General features: G+C 34.2%; 1 protein-coding gene across 2 annotated transcripts in view; it reads right to left on the bottom strand.

Moving 5' to 3' along the window:
* Positions 1-22,834, bottom strand: part of MAN1A1 (mannosidase alpha class 1A member 1) — a 158,082-nt gene that overhangs the window by 95,602 nt on the left and 39,646 nt on the right. For both annotated transcript variants that reach the window (XM_081040532.1, XM_081040533.1), the window contains 3 exons: positions 17,574-17,670; positions 15,091-15,206; positions 3,339-3,419 (listed from right to left, as the gene is read on the bottom strand). In XM_081040532.1, coding sequence (XP_080896658.1) covers positions 3,339-3,419; positions 15,091-15,206; positions 17,574-17,670 — 294 coding nt within the window. The remainder of the gene's footprint in view (positions 1-3,338; positions 3,420-15,090; positions 15,207-17,573; positions 17,671-22,834) is intronic.

Here is a 22,834-nt window from a genome sequence, read left to right as displayed (position 1 = left end):
CAATATTTGTAATTCAGTGTTAGGAAATGTTACAGGAAAAAAAAAAGGCGGGGGGATTATAGTTAAGTAAGTATGAAAAACACAGGGATAAATAAAATTTAATTTGTTTCTTTTTCTATGCACTGTGCATGTCTAAGGAAGAATACAGGACGTGGCTTTTTCCGACTTATTTATGTGTGTATACAGATACAGATTTATCCTGCCATATCTAAAGAAACTGGTGGTCTGCAGAACATATTTTGGGTAATGATGGTCCAGATGTTGCTGTTTACTGTCTCCAATGAAGACTTTAAATTCTTTTGAGCTTATAATAGAGCTATGCTATTTCTTTTATTTATCTTTAACACTGATTACTCCTTTTAGTATTCATCTTTTCTATCCTATCTGTTCGTAATTCTTCTAGTTGTTTGCATTTCTTATATAGACTTTGAAAATCTTGTGGCTTGACTTTTTTTGCTCCCAGTGGTACTATGAGATATTTTAACTGAGCTTGGGTGTTTAAAGCTTCTGAATATATCCTTGTAATCCAAATTTACAACGGCCATTTAGTGTTTCTATTGTTCTTTTGATAGGTTTAGTGTTTCATTGGCATTCCTGATTATTGTTCAGTGTTTCTAATTGTAATTTTCCTGAAGCATGTAACACAAATGAGTGGTACTTCCTCTTCTGTTTTTGTAATATAAATTTAAGAGTTTTGAGTGTCTATCAATGTAGGCCTACATACTTCTGATGATGATTTCAAAGATGTTCTCAAAATAATCCTGATCCTCAGGGATGAAATCAGAATGTTAAATTATTGTAATTTAGATCTTTTATGAGATAATTTAGGAAGATATATGTTCTTAGATTATCTTAGTAAATACCCTGATGTACATAAAACTGTATGGTATAAAACTTTATCATCAATCTGAAACCAACTTATTCATAATTTGGCCATGTTCATGTTCTTTTTATTAAATAGATGCTCAATTTTTCATTTTGGTATGGAGACAAGTACCTTAAGCACAGGCTTGGGGATAAAATGATTTCTCCTGATCACATTTCTGATAGCCAATTCCCCTGAGTGCATTGGTCAATGAGAAGTAACTGTCAGCAGTGGAAGGAAGCAGGAGATGATGTTGAAAGAATCTGGAACTAATCACTTCTCACCTGCCAATCCCACTTTAGAGAATAAATATTTATTGACTGATTATAGCTACATTATTCAAAATACAGGAATACTGGAAGCAATGCAACTGTCCACCATTTAGGAAATAGTTAAGCAAAAACTATGCTAAGAAGATGAATTCTCACGAAGTAAAATTAAAATGTATGCTATAGAAACAAACAAAATAGTGTAACAGAAAGGAAATACCTTAAATAACATTTTTATCATAAAATTAAAACACAGAAAATCTAGATATAATAAAAACAATGTTTGCACAGGGATAAGGAAAAAACAAATATACTAAATGAGTAGTATTTTCAATGGTTTCAATTTTCAAAAGTCTTTTTACACCTTTGTTTACTAAGATTAGCTAAGTATGGAATAAAAATATACCCTTCCAAGGTCTTAGGCAAATGATTTTATCTGTAGGGAAACTATATTATCTGTGGGTATTATATCTATATAAGTATGCATAATAAATACTTATATGTCTATAAGCAAACATATGGAAACAAACACATATATGACTATATATATATACATAAACTTAAAACATCGTTATGAATGAAAAAATACATGTATTTGTTTCTGTTTCTCTTTGTATGCTCTATTTTCTTATTTGAGCCCAGATATAGAAGAATGCAGTCCTTATTTCCTCCAAATTGTTTCACCTCTACATAAATGATGAAAAAAGTTAAAACCAAGGTCATCCTAAGTATGCCATGTAAAAAACCGTGAGAACACTCAGGCATTGGATACTCAAAGACAAGTATTCTAAAAACAGAAACCTGTCAAATAAAATAACATTAGTTAATTTTAGGTATGCTTATTTAAAAACATGTATTCTCTAACTTAATACTTAGAACACCCTAAACCAAAATGAAGAAATGAAATCATTTGTGACTGGAAAAAGAGGCATAATATACCAGATGGCCTCTTTACCCTGGCTTAGAAGATGATAAAGTCCATAATGAAGAACACAATTTAACATGTAAACAGAAAAGATACAGGGGAATAAAGAACCCATCTATTTAACTTTGAAAAGCTCAATGGTAGAATAAAATCTAAAGAGACAGAATTTTAAGATTGTGCACACTGTTTTCTTATGGCTAGAAAAGTACTTGAGAGACCAGACAATGTTAAAGCAGCTTTTCTTATTAAACATTTATTGCTCTTATTAAATTTTTTTGAAGGAGCACAGAAATATATGAAGTACTACCCTACGTAAGATCCACTCTTTCCCCAGCTAGCTTGCTGAGGCTACCGTGTTTCACTGAAAAAAGACTGGGTCTTATATTAAGGTTTGTTCCAAAAGACGCATTAGGGTTTATGTTCAGGGGATGTCATCCTGAAAAATCATGTGAGGGCTTATTTTCCGGTTAGATCTTATTTTCAGGTAAACATGGTAACAGAAATCTGACGGACATGCAATTGAAATACATGCCTGTTTTTCCTTCATGTCAGCTTTTAACACTGTCAACATAAAGTTGAGATCTATTCCAGCAACTCTTAGTAGACACTTAGGTTATTCATAAAGTTGTCCAAAACCTTTCAAGAAAATAGCATTTATGCTCTTTACGAGCATGATACAAAAATCCTTTCTTAATCTATCAAAATAAGGCAGCTAAATTAAAAACTCCTGCTTTGCTCTGAGCAGGAGAAAATGAATTAAGCCTTGCTCCAGGAAGAGCTCTGAAGCACTTTACACAGGAAAATTGGCCTACAGAACACCTCATTGGAAATATCTCACTCACTCCCTTATTTTCTTAAATACTGTAATTTTTATATCTTACTTGGCAAGCTTTCTTCATTTCAAAAAGTTTTCATTAAGTTAACATTATACTAAACATTAAAATAATTTTTAAAGAAAAAAATGCATCCACAAGTCTGCCACTACACTAGACCTCTTTATTTTATCCATAGGCACATGTAATTTGTAGTTGTAATCACACAATATATAACATAATGGAGCCATTGTTTAATATTTCCTGACAACACAATCTGCCAAATTTCTCAGCATGCTCATTTAATTAGTACATATTATAATGACATCCAGTGTTTACTAGAGGCCCATCAAAAAGGAAAATTCAGTGGCTATCCCCTAAATATATACCACAAAAGATATATTTTGCCCTAAAAATGTAATTTTAAGATACCGTAATTCACATTTACATGCTACTTTTCATTTTACCTCTTCTCCAGACAGATAGTAGGCTGAGAGTAGTCCACCAACAAAGCGTATGTTTACTTCAAAAACAGAAACTTCAGCATTCTGTGGAAATAAATAAATGAGGTTCATACATGAATGATAGCACACAACTGAAAAATATCATTGTGATAAAGTATACTACATTGTTAAATTTTGTTCAAATCTTGTATGTTGCCCAGAGAGAGATTTATGTACAAGAGGGAGAAGTCCTGTCTCTTAACAGTGTGAAAATATACATAAATATATAAAATAATTTTGACTCTTAAAATCAAATTATAAAAATATTTACAAAATAAAGTTACTTCCTCTCTCTATGGAACAGCAGATACAATACTCAGTATTCACTATTTGTGCAGATGCGATAGGGCCAGGGCATTCTATTTTTTCTTTTCTGTGTTCTCCTTTTACTCATTTGCTTTTTCTTCCTGAAAGGCTGGCCATTGAGACACATTATACTTTGGCTGGCAGTTCAAAATTATTCTAGCATTCTTCTCATGTTAAAGTCGCATAGCTAGAACACAAATCAGATTTTAAGTTGGGGGACTTGGTTCTAGTGCTTTTTCCCAACTTTCTGACTGCACCCTGGGATGGTCACACCTCTCTGAGAAGAAATTTCATCTTTGCATAAATGAGATGATAATCATAATGTATGGTGTCCCTTGCTGAAATAGCTATTATTTACATCAATAATTGCTTGCTTTTGTTATTACTTATAATTTGCCATATCCTGTGCTAATCTCTTTTAATCCTCTCACTAACCCTATGAAATAATTGGTATTCTTTGTCCATTTTATAAATGGAGAAACTAAGATTTATAGTGGTTACTGTGACTTCTTTAAGTTTAGACAACTAATAAGTGGTTGAATCAGGATTAGAACTTGAGTACTCCAGTTCTTGGGCCAGGGCTCTACTACCTTAACTCCTATGTCACCTCACATGATAATGCACCAAGTCTCTTCTTAATGATCATATACTTGTGAAAATAATTAGTACCAATTGCCAATACTTTTATTATTTTACAGTATCTGACTATTAAATGGATTTGCCCTGCATACTGTAATCTAGCACAACTAACCTCCAATAGATATAAGGTATACCTCGAACTTTAGTTAGCTTCTTTTCATGCTCACTGTGCCTATTCAGCAATTGTTCACTTCTGCCTAACATCAAACCAATTACTGATAATCATGGGGATAACATCAAACTATAATATATGGAGTTAATATCCAGCAGATAAACTTAGTCAAAATCATCCGAGACATTATTTCCTTTAACAAACATTTATGAACCCACTACTATATGCCAGGCACTGTCCTAAGTTCTAGGGACCTGGCAATGAAGACTGACAAAGTCCTCAAACTATGGAGTCTACATGGTAATAGAGAAAGCAGTTCCAATAAAAAAAAAGGTGATATACAGAGGGTGCCAAAAAAATGTATACACATTTTAAAAGAAAAACTGTATTAAAATTGTAATACTCAATATATATCGATAGCAAAAGATGAATACAAGTCATGTTTGACTTCTGCAATTACAAGAGGTGCTCAAAGTGGTTACCATCAGCGTCCAGACACTTCCTTTTCTTTTTCTTTCAAACACTTCTGATTATGGCGCACTACTGCTTGAGCAACATTGACCAGTGTCCACTTGTATGCATTTTTTTGGTATACCCCTTCCCATCCCCTGGTATTTTCATTTAATTCCCACATGCTCTCTGTAAATAGATATACAGATATAATAACTAAAGCTAAGTAATTGCATAAATTAAATGTTTTTCAAAAAATTTCCTGCAAAGGGAAGATTACAAAAACTATTTAGGAGGGAGAAATACTGGATCAGAGTTAGACAAAAGCATCATAAAATAAAGACCATTTGGTGAGTTTGTTTAATTGTATTTCATAGTTTGTAATATGCATCTAATATAATTTGAGTAAAAGTCTCTACATAGGTGCAATTTATCTGTGAGGTGTATCATTCTGAATGAGTTTATGTGGTAAAAGCTTTAGTATTCTACATTACTGACAAAAGGAAGGGAATCCATTAATTTATTTTGGATTACACAGCTATATTTCTTATGTCTAAGGGTAACAATATCTAATAATAAAATCCAATGAATTTAAATCTTCAAATCATATCACTCTCCATTTGTATTTGTGTTTCTCAGTTTTTAAATCTGAGAACAGTCCTCCATATTTCTGCCTATTGAACCCTGTTAGGATGATTTTATATTTTTACGTCGGATATGGGTTCATTTGACATGTATTCTCTCTTCCTCAAACAAAAAAGTTAGATAATCAAGTGTTTTATATAGACATCTGATAAGAATTACTGTGAGCTAGAGGACTGAGCCATGTGAAACACCACCCAAAAAATATTTTTCAGTTAGACATCAATCACCTATTGGGTACAGTTGTTCAACTAGTTATTGATCCAGCAATGTATTCTAGAACCTAAATTCTGTTTATCTTGCTCTATCTATAAGATATTGAGAGGTGACCTTGCAAAGTGCCATGCTCAAGGTCAGGTGCTTTGTCTTTTGAATGTCACGGATGTAATAGTCTATGAGCCTGTCCAAGAAGCAAATCTGGCTGTTAGTGAATCCACATGCTTCCCAGTGGTTGCTGTGCCCTTGTCTTTAAAAAGCTTGCTCAGGAATGTCACATCACGATTAGTAGTACTCAACAGTCATCCTATCTTCCTCCTTTTGAAAACAAGAATTACATTTGAATTCCCAAGATATATAATTTCTCCTCTTTTTTCAAAGTTAAATCTAAATTATTTAGAAACTGTAATTTGAGAGCTCTTTCAATTTTCTGGGTTATACTACATTTTAGGTCAGAAGACTGAAAGTTAGACACTTTAGGTCACTCTTTAGAGCTCCTTAGAATGAAAATGACTAAGAAGATAATTCTCCTACTGTAACAAACTGGTTGGCTACATTGGGGGCAGCAGACTATAGAAACACTACTCTAGAGTCAGAAAGACCTGGCGTTGAAGGCTGATTGGGGAGCTAGCTGAATGTGAGATCCCAGGCAAGTCACTGATTCTGAGTCTTGGTTTTCTCATTTGTATAAAGGGGCAACGTGTTCCTTACAAGGTATTATGAGTCTGTGAATGTAAAGCACTGTGCACAACGCCTAGCACAGGTAGAACACTCAGTACAGAGCTGCTGCCATTACCACTTTACAGGAGCTCTGCTCCAATTACCTTCTACAGGGATTCCGGGAAAATCAGAAATTCTACAATTATAATATTCTAAGTTCTCGAATGCAAACTGATACATCTTCTCTGACCCTCAGGGGAGTCATATTTCTCAATAGCTAACAACTCTCTTTTGAAATATAGTATCCTGACCAAACTTCCTTTTTTTGGACTTCATATATTTTATATATCTAGATTTTTCAAAAGTGAATTTCTACAGTCTGTGGGCTTCAGGCTATTTTTATAAACTTCTGATTCTGATTTCCATTAAAATAATCTTATTAAATTTAAATGAATATATTCCTCCCATTAATATTCATGCAGTGACTTTGAAGGGTTCTAAAATGTTTCCAGTTACTTACCCTAATGACAAAAGAAGTGCTGGAGCAGGGAAAACCCAAACAGGCTGTAAACACCAAAGTCTTGTATGATTTATCCTAACAATTAATGTGAATTTTGCAGTCTCCTTTATCTGTGTTTGCTTTAAAATCAACTTCCTTAAATCTTTAAGTAAGGTTGCATTTCAGGAATATGCCCCACGTATTCTATGACTTTTAGTACACAGTCGTATGTGAGTGCCAGTGTGAGAAGTAGATCCAATCTTCTATTTAAATTGCATGCATCTATTAGTAAACATCACAACTGATGAGAAGTGGAAGTTGGAAATTTTTGGCTAAAGGCATATTCACAAAAAATATAGATTGGAGGATAAAGGGGTCAAACACGGTGATAGAAGGAGATTTGACTTTGGGTCACAATGCAATATATAGATGATGTATTATAAAATTGTATACTTGAAACCTATATAATTTTATTAACCTATATTTATTTTACTAAAATTGTATACTTGAAACCTATATAATTTTATTAAGCTATATAATTTATATTAATTTTATCACCCCCAATAAATTTAATTTAAACAATCGGGATTGGAGAAACTGTTCTTTCATTTCGACTTTCCTCTACCAATAGCCTTTGAATCATATATAAATTTAGTAAAATATATGGCATAACTAAGTTTACGCCTAAATTCAAGAGGTGAGTTGTAGAAATCATAGAAAAATTAGGCCTCAGTACTAATCTCTCATATCGTCTTGGGTATCTTATACTGATAATATTCATCTTAAGTGTTTATCACTTTCTCTAATATTTCTGTTCTCTGGTTTGCTATGTAACATTATTAGACAGAAGGGATACAAGTTTGCTAAAAGTGAAAAGAGAGTTCAACTCAATAAATCATTTTGTATATCTCTGCCAATCCTTATCCTTATGCTCCACCTCTCTAGGAAAGGCTTCCTTCAAATCAATAGATCATTAGCTTATGGGCATGAAGAACCTCACCCTATCTGGGCAATAGGGAAAGTGAATACTTCAAAACAGTTACCTGAAAGACTAACCACCTCCCACTAGATAAGATACCTTTTCAAACAACTCAGAGAAATTTATTAGGTGGTATTTTTTATAAGCAGCTTATTGACCAAAATTATCTACAAAATGATGTATTTTAATAGATCTCAGTAAATGAAATAATGGGTTTGACCATTAGAATAACACAGTTAGGTTTTGGAATAATTCAGCCAGTTTCCTTTTGATTGAGGAACTATAGAGGTTCAAGCTTCCTCTGAAGAACAGATATACTGTTTCTTTGCACCTTCAAGCCTTATGATAGTTATTATGAATCAAACTTCTCCTTAGTTGTTCACATAGCTTGACAGATCCGATTGACTACATTAAACTGAGAACTACTGGAAAAGAACTTTTATTTTCAGAAATATGTTAATTCTCTTTTGTTTCATACTAATTCTTAAAGACTTGTTTAAAGGCAATTCTCTGAGGTAATTCTTTTTTATTTTATTTAATTTTTTTATTTATTAAATTTATTGGGGTGACAATGGTTAGTAAAATTACATAGGTTTCAAGTGTGCATTTTATAATACACCATCTGTATACGGCATTGTGTGTTCACCCCCCAGAGTCAGTTCTTCCATCACCATATTTCAACCTCCTTTTCCCTTTTCTACAAACCCCCTCTTCCCTTACCCTTTGGTAACCACTAAGCTGTTGTCTGTGTCTATGAGTTTTTGTTTCTTTGTTTGTTTGTCTTGTTCACTTGGTGCTTTCAGTTTTACAAGCAAGCTGCTCCATGACAAAGCAATGCAATAACTATGTTTCATAACAACTGATCAATCCAATCCAATATTAACTGTGTGTAATAATAACTGTTCCACTACAATCCAATGCAGTAACTGTTTAATAATAGTCTACTACTAATACATATGATAACTATGCTTTACTGAGAAATGTGTTGGAAACAACATGAGACTTTTCAAAGCCTCCAATTAATGACAGGTAACTGCCTGTAAGCCTTGCCTATGTTTAAGCTTAGTATACACCTTTATGTATAAGTGGGGCTTCCAAGTGTGTGTATTATTAATGTTTCAGGATTAAATATAAAACTCCTTTTCACAGATTAGATTGCAATATTAAACAGTGTAACTTAGTTTAACATATATCTTATTATTTAGTTTCATGTTTAAGTAACATGATAAACCTCTTAAGATGAACAAAGTATAAGTTCTCTGTGCCATAAAGATAGGGAAATAACCATCTTGTTTATGCTAATAAGTTGGTTTTACCATGCAGATTCAGAAGGGCCCTCACGTAGCAACCCACTCATGACTGTCAGAGAGAACAGCTCAGTATCCTCTTAAAGCCAAAACAAACCTCATACTAGGCAGGCACTGGTTAGCATTTAGATGGAAAATATTGAATAACTCCACTAAACAGGATAATAAACTTACTTATTTGTACCCATTGGGACATAATGCTGCTCTAAGACAGACCTTTTACAAGAGCAATACTGAGGCAAAAGTCACTTCTTTCATGCTCTATGGCATGGAACTCCGGAGCTAAGCCAACTACTCATTCAGGCATTTGAGAAGATCCAAAGCTGCTTTTTGAGGTCAATTTCCATCCTTTTGATAGGGAATGCTACAGCTTATTTTCCTGCAAAGTAGGGTGGTATTCTGTCTGGATAATAGCCTGGATCTTCAAATTAAAAAATAAAGTCCCTTTGGCCACCAGCGCCTCTGTTATCTAAAATGTATGGTGTTCATCACAATCAAAGGCACAGCCCAGGTGCGTGCCAAAGATCACAGTCTCAGTGCGTGGCTAGTTATGTCTGGAGCAAGCTAATCATCTTTCCTTTGTCATTCTCAAAGCTTGGCCTTTCATACAAAGATATCACTTAACCTCAATGTAGAAAAAAGCTTTTTAAGGATAATTTTAATACAGCTTTAGCTTTTACTAAGGGTCTACATAAGAAATTATTATCTAGAGAAAATTTCTACATACTCTATATTCCATAAAATTCATTACTGAAGATAGTTTTCAATATTTGTCGTGTAAGGATCTAAGTAATTAATACTTTTTTAAAGTGCCAATAAAGAATGGGAAGCTTGGTATTGAATCAAGAAATGTCCAAATGTGAAACTCTTGATCAATTTGTCCTTCTGTTAATGATCTTCCTATACCAGGAGCCACTACAAATCCATTTCAAAAGTAGTTTAGGTGAAAACAAGCAGAGCACTTGAATTTCAGATCATTTCAACTATATAAAAATATGAAACAATACAGCCACCCTTGTACCCTATCAGCTTGTCTTCTAGCTGAGTCTGTTGGATAGTAGAACAAGATAGCTTAACTTCTCATTAATTTCATTAATATTTATTGAATACCTGGAACAATACACGTCATCAGTACTATCATACTAAGATTACATACATAACCGTGGAAGAGTCAAATTCTCTGGCTGCCTATGCTTTTCTCAACAATTTGCATTTCCTTTCCAACAAAAACAGGGTCATTGAGTTAGGCAGACTTTGTTCAAACCACAGTTCTTACTTGCTGCATGATTTTGGGGCAGAGTACGCAAACACCTCTTCATCTATTAAAAAAAAGGGAAAATAGCATTTACCCTGTACGTTTGTCACAAAGACCAAACGAGATAACCTATGAAAAAATCCCCTAGCATAATACTTGGTATGCCTCAGTATTCTTTAAGGAGTAGTTTCCTCTTTCCTGTCTTCCTTTTGAAGAAAACCCAACCCTACCTAGAGAAGTACTATGACTACTTTTCCTTCTAGACTATAAGTTCCAGCAGGGTAAGTACCTGACCCTTAAAGGGTATTTATTAAATAATTAATACATAAATAATACAAACCTCCACCTGGGAAGCCCTTGCTCCTACATACTATCCCAGTGATTTATTTTAAGCCACTTATTAAAACCATTTGAACTTTGTGCTACCAACAATGGAAATGAATCAACTTGTTATGTTTTAATTAAAAGAAAATGAGCTTTAGTTAATGATAGTAAAAAGCATTTCCTTTACACCTTTAAGTGATGCTAACTGAATATTTTACATATAAATAAATTCATTCTTAACTGTAAGATGTATGTATATCCCGGAGAACCGCAGCATAAACTAACTCTCAACAATAGTGTTTCTATTTCAGTTTGATTCTTATTTTTCCCTTGCAATAAAATTTGGATGCATTAACTTTTTTTTCTTTTGCAATACCCTCACACTGTCAATTAAAACAGTTTATTAGGAAAAAATGTTAACTTAAAATATGAAGTAATTTATCCAAGCTGGAATGATACTATATGTTATCAATGAAAATATAATGTTTTCTCTGTCTTTGCTTAAGCTTTTCCAATTTCCCCATCCTTCAAATAAATGGGAAAATGTTCTTAGTGTTTTCAGGAAGAAAACTGTGTAATTGTGGACACAATCCCTTGAATATCTGGATAGAATGAGTGAATATAAGACAAGTTCTCGTATGTGACATATTAAAATCAATTAGAAAATTGGAAGTTGGAGAACTGTATAATGCAATAATTATGGGAGCAAATAAATTTAGTTTTCTTGATTTTATATTCATTATTAATTTTAATATGGGTACTATTATTTGGAAGTTATAGCTAAACATTTTTTTAAAGCAAAATATGGCAATACCCAAAAACAGAACTGCAACAAAAATGTTCCAAGACTCTCACATTAAGAATAGTATAAGAAACAAAAATTTGAGACCCATGGCTCTGAATTTTAAAAGTATATTTTTAAAGTTCATTTTCAAAGGTAAAGTCCAAGATTATCAAATAGCAGTTCTAAAATCATATTTTGCACAAAATTCTATCAATTAACTGGATAAAATCTTACAAAAAAACAAAAAATATAATTTTACATAAATGAAGAAAACTTCCAAGTTTGAGTATCTTTGCAATCACTGCATGACAGTCTAATCCCTTTATCTTATAAGTAAGGAAGCCAAGGAATTTCCTCTTCTCTTCCATATGTTCTGCTAACCCTATTAGATTCCCTCTGCTTCCTCACAGGTCCCCACAGTCCGAGGAATGCACTGTTACCTGGTCATGGTCTGAGACCAGCCAACTGCCTTCTGTTACCTTGCTGTTACCCTGAGAGGCCTTTGTGCTTAGTCCTTTTAAATAAATGATTCCAGAGTTTTTCAGCCAGCCAGCGGATGGCCATATAAGCCAAAAGCTGCTATAGCGGTGGGGGAGGAGTATGGCAGCAATTATCAGACCGACTCACCCAAGAATCAGCAAGGAATGTGGGCATCACTCAGATCCAGTGTCACTAAAGTTTACTTTCCTGTAATCCATCATTAGATGATGGAGGAATCTGGTTATCATTCCACCACCTTTTCTCATCAGAGACACACACACACACTATCCATTCTCTCTCCCATATATAGCTGAAGACAAAGCCTATAATTATTTAAAGGTAGGTGCCTGAATATAGTAATAAATAACAAGGCAGGACAAAAGTACTATTAAGAGAGAACAAGCCTGCAAAAAAACCCCCAAAAAACAAAAAAAAAAACACCAATTTTTTTCCATTGCCTTAATTTTTCATACGCAGTTCTATTGGCAATATCAGAGCTACCAGAGGTCAGTCCAATCAAATAGCTGAAAAACCTTGAGCAAATCACTAGCTCCTTGGGCCTGTTTTCTTGTCTTTAAAATAAAAGGTCTGAAAGCATTGATCTCCAAGGTCGCTTTCTATTGGAATACTGCCACCTTTATATTCTAAATTCAATTATAAGTCAGATTAAACACACCCTCATCTGCTTGCCCTTTAAGGCAGTGATCTCCAAAATGACGTACACATGGCTATTAATTAGAGGAGTAGGAACAAAACATTAAAACTTTCAATTTATATATTTTTTAATCCAAAGAGACAGAAAAAAGACTCAACATTAATGATCCTTAATATTCTGAATGACACTGGTGTCCTTATTTGGTCTATGGGAGAACAGGAGCTCCAAAAAAGCATGATACTCCTCAAAAAATTAAAAATAGAACTACCACATGATCCAGTAATTCCACTTCTGGATATTTACCCTTCAAAATGAAAACACAAACTTGAAGAGATACATACACCCCTATGTTCACTGCAGCACTGTATACAATAGCCAAGATATGGAAGCAAACTAAGTGCCCATCAATAGATGAATGGATAAAAAAGATATATATACACAATGAAATATTACTCAGCCATAAAAAAAATGACATATTGCCATCCCTAACAACATGGATGGACCTAGAGGGTATTATGCTAAGTAAAATAAGTCAGAGAAAGACAAATACTATATGATCTCACTTAAACGTGGAATCTAAACAAACAAAAACAAACAAAACAGAAACAGACCCACAGACACAGGAAACAAATGTTATGGGAGGGGGGAGAGAAAAGGGGGAAGGCAAAATAGGTGAAGGGGCTTAAGAGGTACAAACTCAGTTATTAAAAAAAATAAGTCATTGGGATGAAATGTACAGCATAGGAAATATTGTCAATAATATTATAATAACTATGTATGTTAACAGATGGTAACTAGACTTATTGTGGACGTCATTTTGTACTGTATATAAGTATCATTCACTATGATGTCCACATGAAACTAATAGGATATTGAATGCCAATTATACTTCAATTAAATATAAAAGAGCTCCACAAAACAGAGGGACCAACAAGGAAACACTCTTTGTCCATTCTCCACATACAGCATGCTACTTGTACCTGGTTATGGGATTTACAAATATTATTGAGTGTGTACCAGATAGACAAGAGGCTTACAAGGATTTCTGCAAAGTAATTTCAGATTAAAAATAATACCAATAATGCAAACATATGAATAACTAAAAAACGGCAGGGCTGACATCTTAAGCTCTCCGTCAACCTCATTATGAGGTAAAGCAATGACTATGAAATTAGATTAGACCTGACCAGACACAGTTCTCCCAAATCAAAATTATCAAGAAGTGTCCACTATCTTTAATTCTGAATCTTTTCCTTGATGTACAACGAGTTTTGAGGCATTTGTTATGAATAATAGTACACATACAAACTTTTAGAAGAATATTTCAAATATATACTAACAACATTTTATACTGGTAAGAGCATAATATTATAATAACTATGTACGGTAAGGGCATACAATCAATCAAGTTTGAAGTCTTATTTAAGGGAAGTGGATGCAGCTATTGATGGATGTGTATCAAGGGTTTAGCAAAGCTTCTCCATGGTATTACTGCCTCTGCATCCATTTTGTCTGGCCAAGCGGCCAGCAGGCGCCTTGAAATGAAATCAGCCTATCATGCAAACACAAGCCCTAGAGAATAGCCCACAGAGCTCCAAGCAAATCTAAGTTCTTGATGACTCCCCCAATGGCCCTTGTCATCAGTCTCTCACATGGCCCAAGGCCTTACCCTTGTGTGCCCCTTAGAAAAGACTCCCATGGAGCTTATTAAGACCCTACTTTTTGTTTGTTTGTTTGAATTGACCAACTTGGCCTTAGCCTGGGAAATCCAACGCATTCTATGAAGCCTAATAAAGGCATATGCCCCGGTCCTGTCTTTCCGGCTGTAAACTGTACTCTGCCTTGACCTTCCTGTGTGGCCCCTGGGGGCACACCTTATACCTCCTCGGGATCTGTGAGTAATAAATTTCTCTCTTTCCATTTCCCTGTGGTCTATTGTTGAACTGCAGCTCTCCATGTGGCACCCTGCGCTCCACTTAACATATGTTAATGTAATAAAGTCATAGCAATGCACCATGGCACATGCAAAAGTGTGAGCATTAGAACCACCCAGACCTGTGTGAGACTCACCGCTCTGACGCCCAACTAGCTGCTAGGTCTGGTTAAAGCCCTTGAAGCTCTGACTTCTAATCTGTAATGGTGTGAAAAAAATACCTGTCTAAAAGGGTTGTTTGGGGACTTTAAGAATACTTGTTTGGCACAGGTATTTTTCTTACATTTAACTTGCCAAAAAACAATGATATGTATTTAAATAGTAAGGGAGGGCAAGTTGAGAAAATAGTGTGAAACTATTCAAAAGTTGCGTTATTTGGTTCTGCTATGGTACAACACAATAATCTGCCCCACAACAGACGGAATTTCTCCATGTTACTGAGATTTAAGAACTCAATTGTCAACTTTTAACTTACCACATTAAAATCTAGATTTTCTTCAACCCATGATTTTGCCTCTTCGAATTCATCTTTCATTTCCATAATAAAAAGTGTATCCAGAGCATCTACTATTGTTGCTCCTTTGATATTACCTGAAAATATCAGACAAATTTGTATTCAATAAATTACTTTTGACAGATAAATGCATGCAAATTGACCATACCTTGGAAAGGGAGAGGGTAATACTGCATTCATTAATGAACAGTAATAATGAATATAGTCTAAAATTCTTTCAGTGAAGGAAAATTTCAAAACTGCACCAAAGCTAGACTAAAAATTATCACAGGTTATAGATTGATACACTAATCTTTAAAGATTCTTCTGGGCTGTAGAAAATAAATCTCTTAGAAATTTCATTTGTGATTACATTCTCTAGCAAAAAAAAAATTTACCTAAAATAAAGGTACAACATACATACTAATTTTAAATGTAATTATATCCAAGTGCATCTGTGCAAAACTGCTTAAATAGAATTAGATATAAAATTGTTTAGTGATAGTTCTAAGAATCCATTACTCTAAAATGGAATTCCACTCTCTCTTTGAAGCCCGGACTAATCCTAACCTCCCCTCCCACCATCCTGCTAGTCCTGGGTCTGGGATTTATTTCCTCAGAACTCCCTTGTCCTTTACCTTGCTCTTGCACTTTCTGTCTTCTATTAAAATTACTTACATGCTTCTCTCTTAGTCTGTAGACTTCCTTAGAATAGAGAAGTCATGCCTTGTTTATCTCCACATTCCATAGTAAGAGACTTAGTAGGTTTTTAATATTCAATAATAAATTTAAAAACCATCCAACTATTAACAGAGAAACAAATAACCTGTTTGATTATGGCAAATTTACATGTAAATGATTTCTTAATGTTACAAAAAACTTTAATAAAAGCACAACTGGAATTACATTTAAAAAGTTACAGTAAACAATGGAAAACTAGAGGCTTCTGAGTCTGTGTGAAGTTTCCGAGTTTCTCTCTTCAATTCCCATTGCTCATCATCCTTGTTAATTGGTGACCATGTTCTGTAAAAATTACTTGAGAAACTTCTGAAATCACGTCAGCTGCCACTACTCCAGGTTTAGGCTCTCTTCATCTATAAACTGTGTTACTGTGACAGATCAACCAGTCTGTGTTCCACTCTTCCCAGCTCTGTGCTTGCAATGCCCTTCTCTCTACCTAAAATCCTACTGGTTCCTCAGAACTTCATACGATTATTTATTGAACCACCTAATGCTTTGATAATTCAGTATTTATACACAAGTCTTATGCACTATGCTATGAACTCTGAAAAGACTTGTATTGTTTATTAACAGCAGCGCTGAAAGTAGAGCCAAACACATGGAAGGTCCTAAATGCAAAAGCACAGTGTGGGGTCTAGGAACGTGCACTCTGACCTTAGTCACACCTAGGTTGAAGTCCCAGCTCAGCCAGTTAGTAAGTCCCAGCTAACACTAGGCAAGTTAGTCTCTAGCTTCACTTTTCTCATCTATAAAATGTATATATTAGGTTGGTGCAAAAGTAATTGCATTTTAAAGGGTAAAAATAATTGCAAAACCTGCAATTACTTTTGCACCAACTTAATTATAATGAGGTTAAATGAGATGATGCACAAATGGCCCTTGGCTCACAGTGTTAGCTGACACTGTTGTTATAGGATTCAATACTATTTAACAATTTCAGTTAAAGTGTAGAAAGTCACGTTTTCTGTGGTGAATTTAGAAATATCAGGGTAAGACTCCATTCCCTTCATCCTGTTACTTACAGACAAAATTATGGGGGTTAAAAAAAGAATTGGGTGCAGTGGAAAGAACACCGGGTAGCTCTGTGACCCAGGGAATGCATCCAACCCTTCTGTTAATTACTTCCTCACCTCCGCAAGGGTATGTTAATACCCACAGTACCCATTACAGAGGGACGCTGTGAGGACCAAATACAATAAAGAATGCCAAAGTTGATAAACGGAAGTTCAAATAACTAACCTAATCCACCCTTTTTCTCTTCTATGGCTCAAACAGGAAACACCTAGATCCAAAGCTGAGAGTCACTGAGAGACAATGACGATCACCAAGGCTGGCTGCCATAGCCTGCATATTGATAAAAACAGAGCTTTCACCTTATAGGCGCAGCTAATGCAACTGACCAAATGCTCCTCTGCTGGGTATCATTCTGGGATCTAGAAATCATGATGCTGTACCCATACCTATTAAATGAGACTCTTTGGAAATGCATGCCAGGTGTCAGTATTGTTTGCAAGGTACGTGGGTGATTCTAATATGCAGTCAGTGCTCTGTCTGAAGGACACACTACGCACGGTCCTTGCAGATAACTCTATCAGATGTGCAAGTTTCCTAGCAACATGGCCTGGAGGGTCATACCAATTTCTCCACCACCCACAAGTTCAGTCAATTAGAGAGAAGTTACTGTCCCTTGTATTGTGAAGTGACATAAAGCATATTCCACTTACCAAACAAACTGCTTGAATGGCCTTCTTTTGAAATAGGTTTCAGTTCATTTAATCCCCAGGCATAATGTTTATAATTATCCCAAGCATGTTTCATCATCTGAAAAAAGAAATGAAAATGGGGTTATAATTTGAATTTGTTTTTGTTGCAAAATAGATCACATATCAAATACCAAAAGGTTAAAATATTAAAACTTACAGCTTAGTTAAAAAGATGATTAATTAAAATGATGACAATGGCATGAATAAGCTAGGACACGCACATACCCACATATCCACCTGACTCCTTTATGTTTACAAATGGAGATGTTTTTTTGAATCCATTTAATTCTATTTAAGATACACATCATTTTCAAAGGTTAGTTTCCAGCAACAGAAATATAGCTTATTCCTAAGAGGATGAACTGTTCTTACATATATCTATTTCATTCTCATGACAGATTAAATCTGTGAAGACAACATATTTAAAATTTGTATTTTTATACAAGGTTCTCTGTACTTTGTCAACCTCAGCGTATATCACAAACATTCAAGATAAATATCCAACGTTATCATTTTAAACACTTTGTTGTATCTTGACCAAGTCTATACAGAGAAGTATTTTTATATATGTAGAGGAAATAAAAAATAAAACTCTGGTTATATCTAGATTTTGGAAAAACTTCATCTTATTTTAATACAATCAATCTATTGGATACATATGTGCGCATACCTACGTAACTGAAGACTGATCCTGTATATTCCTAATCTAGACTCCTCGTATCAGGAATGGAGTCTAGATTAGAGACCAAATTTCTCTGTCACCAATTAGTTGAGGCCAAACTTCTTAAAGGCCAAACTTCTCTGTCACCAATTAGTTGAATAATTTTTTCTTTTATTATTTTAAATAAATTAATTTATCTATATAAAATAAAAACCAAATTATTTTTTCCTGGCTTATAGACAAAGTTCTGATCTACTGTGCCACACATGAACTCTAGCAGAAAGTGAAGGGTTTTCAAGGGGAGAAAGGACAGGCTCTTCTAAGAGCCTGCCAAAATGGTTTTATAACTATTGTATAATAGTTGTATAATTTTTTTCAATGGCTTAAAGAATATATGTAATTATACTTGTTTGCATTTTTTTAAAAAAGGGGGGACTCCTCACCTGTCTAGAACTTATTCATAGAACTATTCCCAATTCATTAGCAACAGTAATTACATTATGAACATAATCTGAAAATGTTCTAATATGCCTCGATATTTTAAAATATCTAAAAAGTATCACATAAAGTTATAAATACTATGTAAGGGATGTTTATCACTGAAAATCTTCAGTGAAATCTATACAATTTTATTAATAAGAAAGTCTTCATATGTCCCTGAAACGATAATTAACATCTTTCTTTAACCAATTTGCATATTATCTTCCTATCTCACCAATATTGCTACTAATCATAACTACCAGAATCTGTACCCCCGATGTTCATTGCAGCATTATTTACAATAGCCAAGATATGGAAACAACCTAAGTGTCCATCAATGAATGACTGTATAAAGAAGATATGGTACATATATACATTGGAATACTACTCAGCCTTAAAAAGATTAAATATTGCCATTTGTAACAACATGGATAGATCTTGAGGGTATTATGCTAAGTGAAATAAGTCAGACAGAAAAGGACAAAAGCCGTATGATTTCACGCACATGTGGGATATAAAACTAAAAGTAACAAACGAACAACAAAAGCAAATTCATAGATACAGAAAACAGAATGGTTCTTACTGGAGAGGAAGAAGGTAGGGAAAGGCAAAGTGGGTAAAGGGGTCAAATATATGGTAATGGAAGGAAACCTGACTTTGGGTGGTGGGCGTGCAATAGATTACACTGATACTGAATTATAAAGTTGTGTACTTGAAATGTATATAATTTTATTAACCAATGTTATCCCAATAAATTTATTTAAAACATTCAAAAAGAAAAAGGAACTACACTATCTGCTGGGACTTCTGCTAGATGTTCTACATTCAGTATTGCACTCAGTATTGTTACAACCCTATGAAATATCTTACATTCCCAGTGTTTGGTAGATAAAAAAACTGAGGCTTGGAAGTTAAAACACCAACAACTTTATACAAAGCCATGACATTTTCCACAGCTGAGGAGCCAGGGTTCATCCTAGTGTGGGCCTCACTCGCAAGACCTTGGTATTACCCAACACACTGCATCACTTTCCTGTAATGAGTCAGTACCAAAATCTTCCTTTGATGAATCAGACTGTTGCTCTTCCAACAATCGACAAAATGTGTATAAGGTAGTGTGTTCAAGATTTTTTCCTTATAAATTAATTTTATTGAAAAGTATAATAGATTTGTGGGTAAAATAACCTGAATTATCATCCCTGTAGTACCATCTACAAGTCACACAATCATGGATGAGTCAGTTTTTATGAGACTCTATTTGAAAAATTGGGATAATAATTTCTCACAGGGTGTATGTGAGGGTTACACTAACATGGCCTGTGTGATCACACCTAGTGCACTGCTGAACACATGGTGGGTCATCACATGTTTATTGAATTTTAAACCTGTACTGAAAACCAATTAAATTCACATCACAGAAATAGAAACCAATGGGCCTCTGAAAAGACTAGGTATATGCTATCCACAAAAACACCTTGAGATTACATATGAGTTTGATTTGGTTTTCCTATTAAATGAACTATTACATTAGGTAAATTTTCCATTCCTGTAAATTTCCAAAGATACTTTATAAATTCAAAAGCTGTTAGAATACATCTGACCCAAGAATAGAAAAAAGGTCATGATGATTTGTTTGAGCTCCAAGACTAAATGGAAGCCAGTGCTATATACTATTAAAGACTCTAAGATAGCATAAAGCTCTTCCATAGAAGACTGTTGCTTTGTCAAAAATTATCATTTATACAATGTACAAATGATTAGAAAAGCTACTTGAGTTACCTCGGTAGTATATATTAACTTTTCTTATTTTCCCCCCAAGGGAAAATCTGACACTAATTGCTTAGCTTCCTGTATTTCAAGTTTCTGTGACATGTTTCTCAAAATGAGTTCCTCATCCCATGAGACTTCTGAGTTAAAGTTAGAAAAGAAAAAGAAAACACCATGGGTCACAAAATGCCCTGAATGGAGCATCAAGAGTGGTTTCTCCAGGAATGTGTGAAACAAAGAGGAACCGCCACATTGCTAACTAATTGCAATGATTGGTCTCCTCTGGAACGATTTACCACGTTAAAGCCAAATGCAAGACTGTGTGTGCATGCCCGCACGTGCAGAACCGTGAGATTGAATTCATAAGTCATACATAAAATCAATTTTGTAACCTCGATTTATGACTTATACACATATCTGAAAACATCAAAATGCTACTAGCTCTTAATTTTAGAGCATTAAGCCACTAACCAGCTGAGGGACCATGGGCATAAAGGCATTTAATCTGTCCAGACTCAGAGCGTTTGTGAGGTGACAGGACAAGAAGGTCACTTCTAAAATTCAACTACTAACAAAGAAGTCATGGATAGGATTAATCCCCCCTCGTCACAAGCTCCTTAATTTTGTTTTGTAGTCTTTCATCAATTTAATTAGAGCTCTACAGCCTGACATCCCAAGTAGAAGGGTTAAAATAGGCTTAAACTAGATGTTCATTTGGACTTCAAATGCAATACTGAAACCCTCATGAAGAAAGATCAATAGAAAGCAAACTAAAAATTTATTTTTTCCCCAAATATTTGTATTTGCATTGGTGGAAGTTACAGCTAACACATGGTATCAATGGAAATAAATAAGAGAAAATGATACAAAACTTCATAACAGAAATCTATTATTTTTACCCAGAGAAGCTGGGGTTAAGGTATAACATATCCAAAGAAATAGCATTACTTCTCATTGACTCTATGCTTATAGAAGATTCTTCAATTAGCACTTTCTACTCAATTGGCATCAGGGCTGAATAATTAGGCAATGTCATTTATTAAGGGTCTGCTACACTATGAATAGTGAGATGCTAAAGGACTAGAAAGAAAGTATACATGACTCTATCGTGCTTATAATCTAATAGGTAAGATATGGAAGCTTAACATTCTTTCTGCTTATATAATCATAAATGTGTACATGTATATAACAGGAAGAAAACTAAATGTGCTCAACTCTACTGTTGTACCTAATAATTTGTTTTCAATTTTATGTCCTGACCTAATCGAGAACATGGGAAGCCATGAATAAAGAAAAATATGCTTGAATTTCTCCAGGTATGTATAGATTTCATAACTTACATTTTTGTTGCTGGAAAATACCCTTAGCAAATATTTTTATTTGCTGGTGCTTTAGTCATATGATCTTAAGTTATTCATAACAAACAAATTAATAAATCTTTTCGAAAATCACATTGTTTTTGCCAGATAGCTCACCATATGACCCAGCAATTCCACTTCTGGGTATTTATCTGAAGAAAACAAAAATACTAATTTGAAAAGATATGTGCACCCCTATCTTCATTGCGGCATTATTTATAATAGCCAAGATATGGAAGCAACCTAGGTGTTCATTGATAGATAAATGGATAAGGTGTCTATTGATGAATAGATAAAGATTGGTATACATATATATATATATACATATATATATACATATATATATATATATATGAATATTATGTAGCAATAAAAAAGAATGACATATTGCCATTCATGACAGCACAGATGGACCTAGAGGGTATTATGCTAAGTGAAGTAAGTCGGACAGAGAAAGACAAATACCATATGGTTTCACTTCTATCTGGAATCTAAAAAAACAAAAAAGAGCAAACAAAAACAAAATAAAAACAGACTCATAGAAACAGAGACCAAAGGGATGGTTGCCAGAGGGGATAGAGATGGGGGCATGGGTGAAAAAGGTGAAGGGGAATATATTCAATAATTTTGTGATAAGTTTGCATGGTAACAGATGATTACTATTAATAGAAAGGGGTGATCACATTGTGAGGTATAAAAACATCGAATCACTATATTGTACAACATAAACTTATGAAACTAATATAATATTGCATACTAACTATACTTAAATTTTAAAAATCTAGGTGAAAATAGAAATTCCAACTTTCAAAGACTTTCGGCTTTCACAATTTCCTTTAAAAAGGCTACAGCTTCAAGTCCCACTTACAGCACCCTCTTGTGGGGTCTTACACAAAATTTCCATAGTTTGTACAGTGTGATCTGGGTTCCTGGCCCCAGCTGACTGACCCAAAGGC

This window comes from Rhinolophus hipposideros, assembly GCF_964194185.1.
Source record: "Rhinolophus hipposideros genome assembly, chromosome: 3".
Classification (NCBI taxonomy): Eukaryota; Metazoa; Chordata; class Mammalia; order Chiroptera; family Rhinolophidae; genus Rhinolophus; species Rhinolophus hipposideros.
The sequence above is the reverse complement of the archived record's forward strand: the minus strand, read 5'-3'. Positions and strand labels throughout refer to the sequence as shown.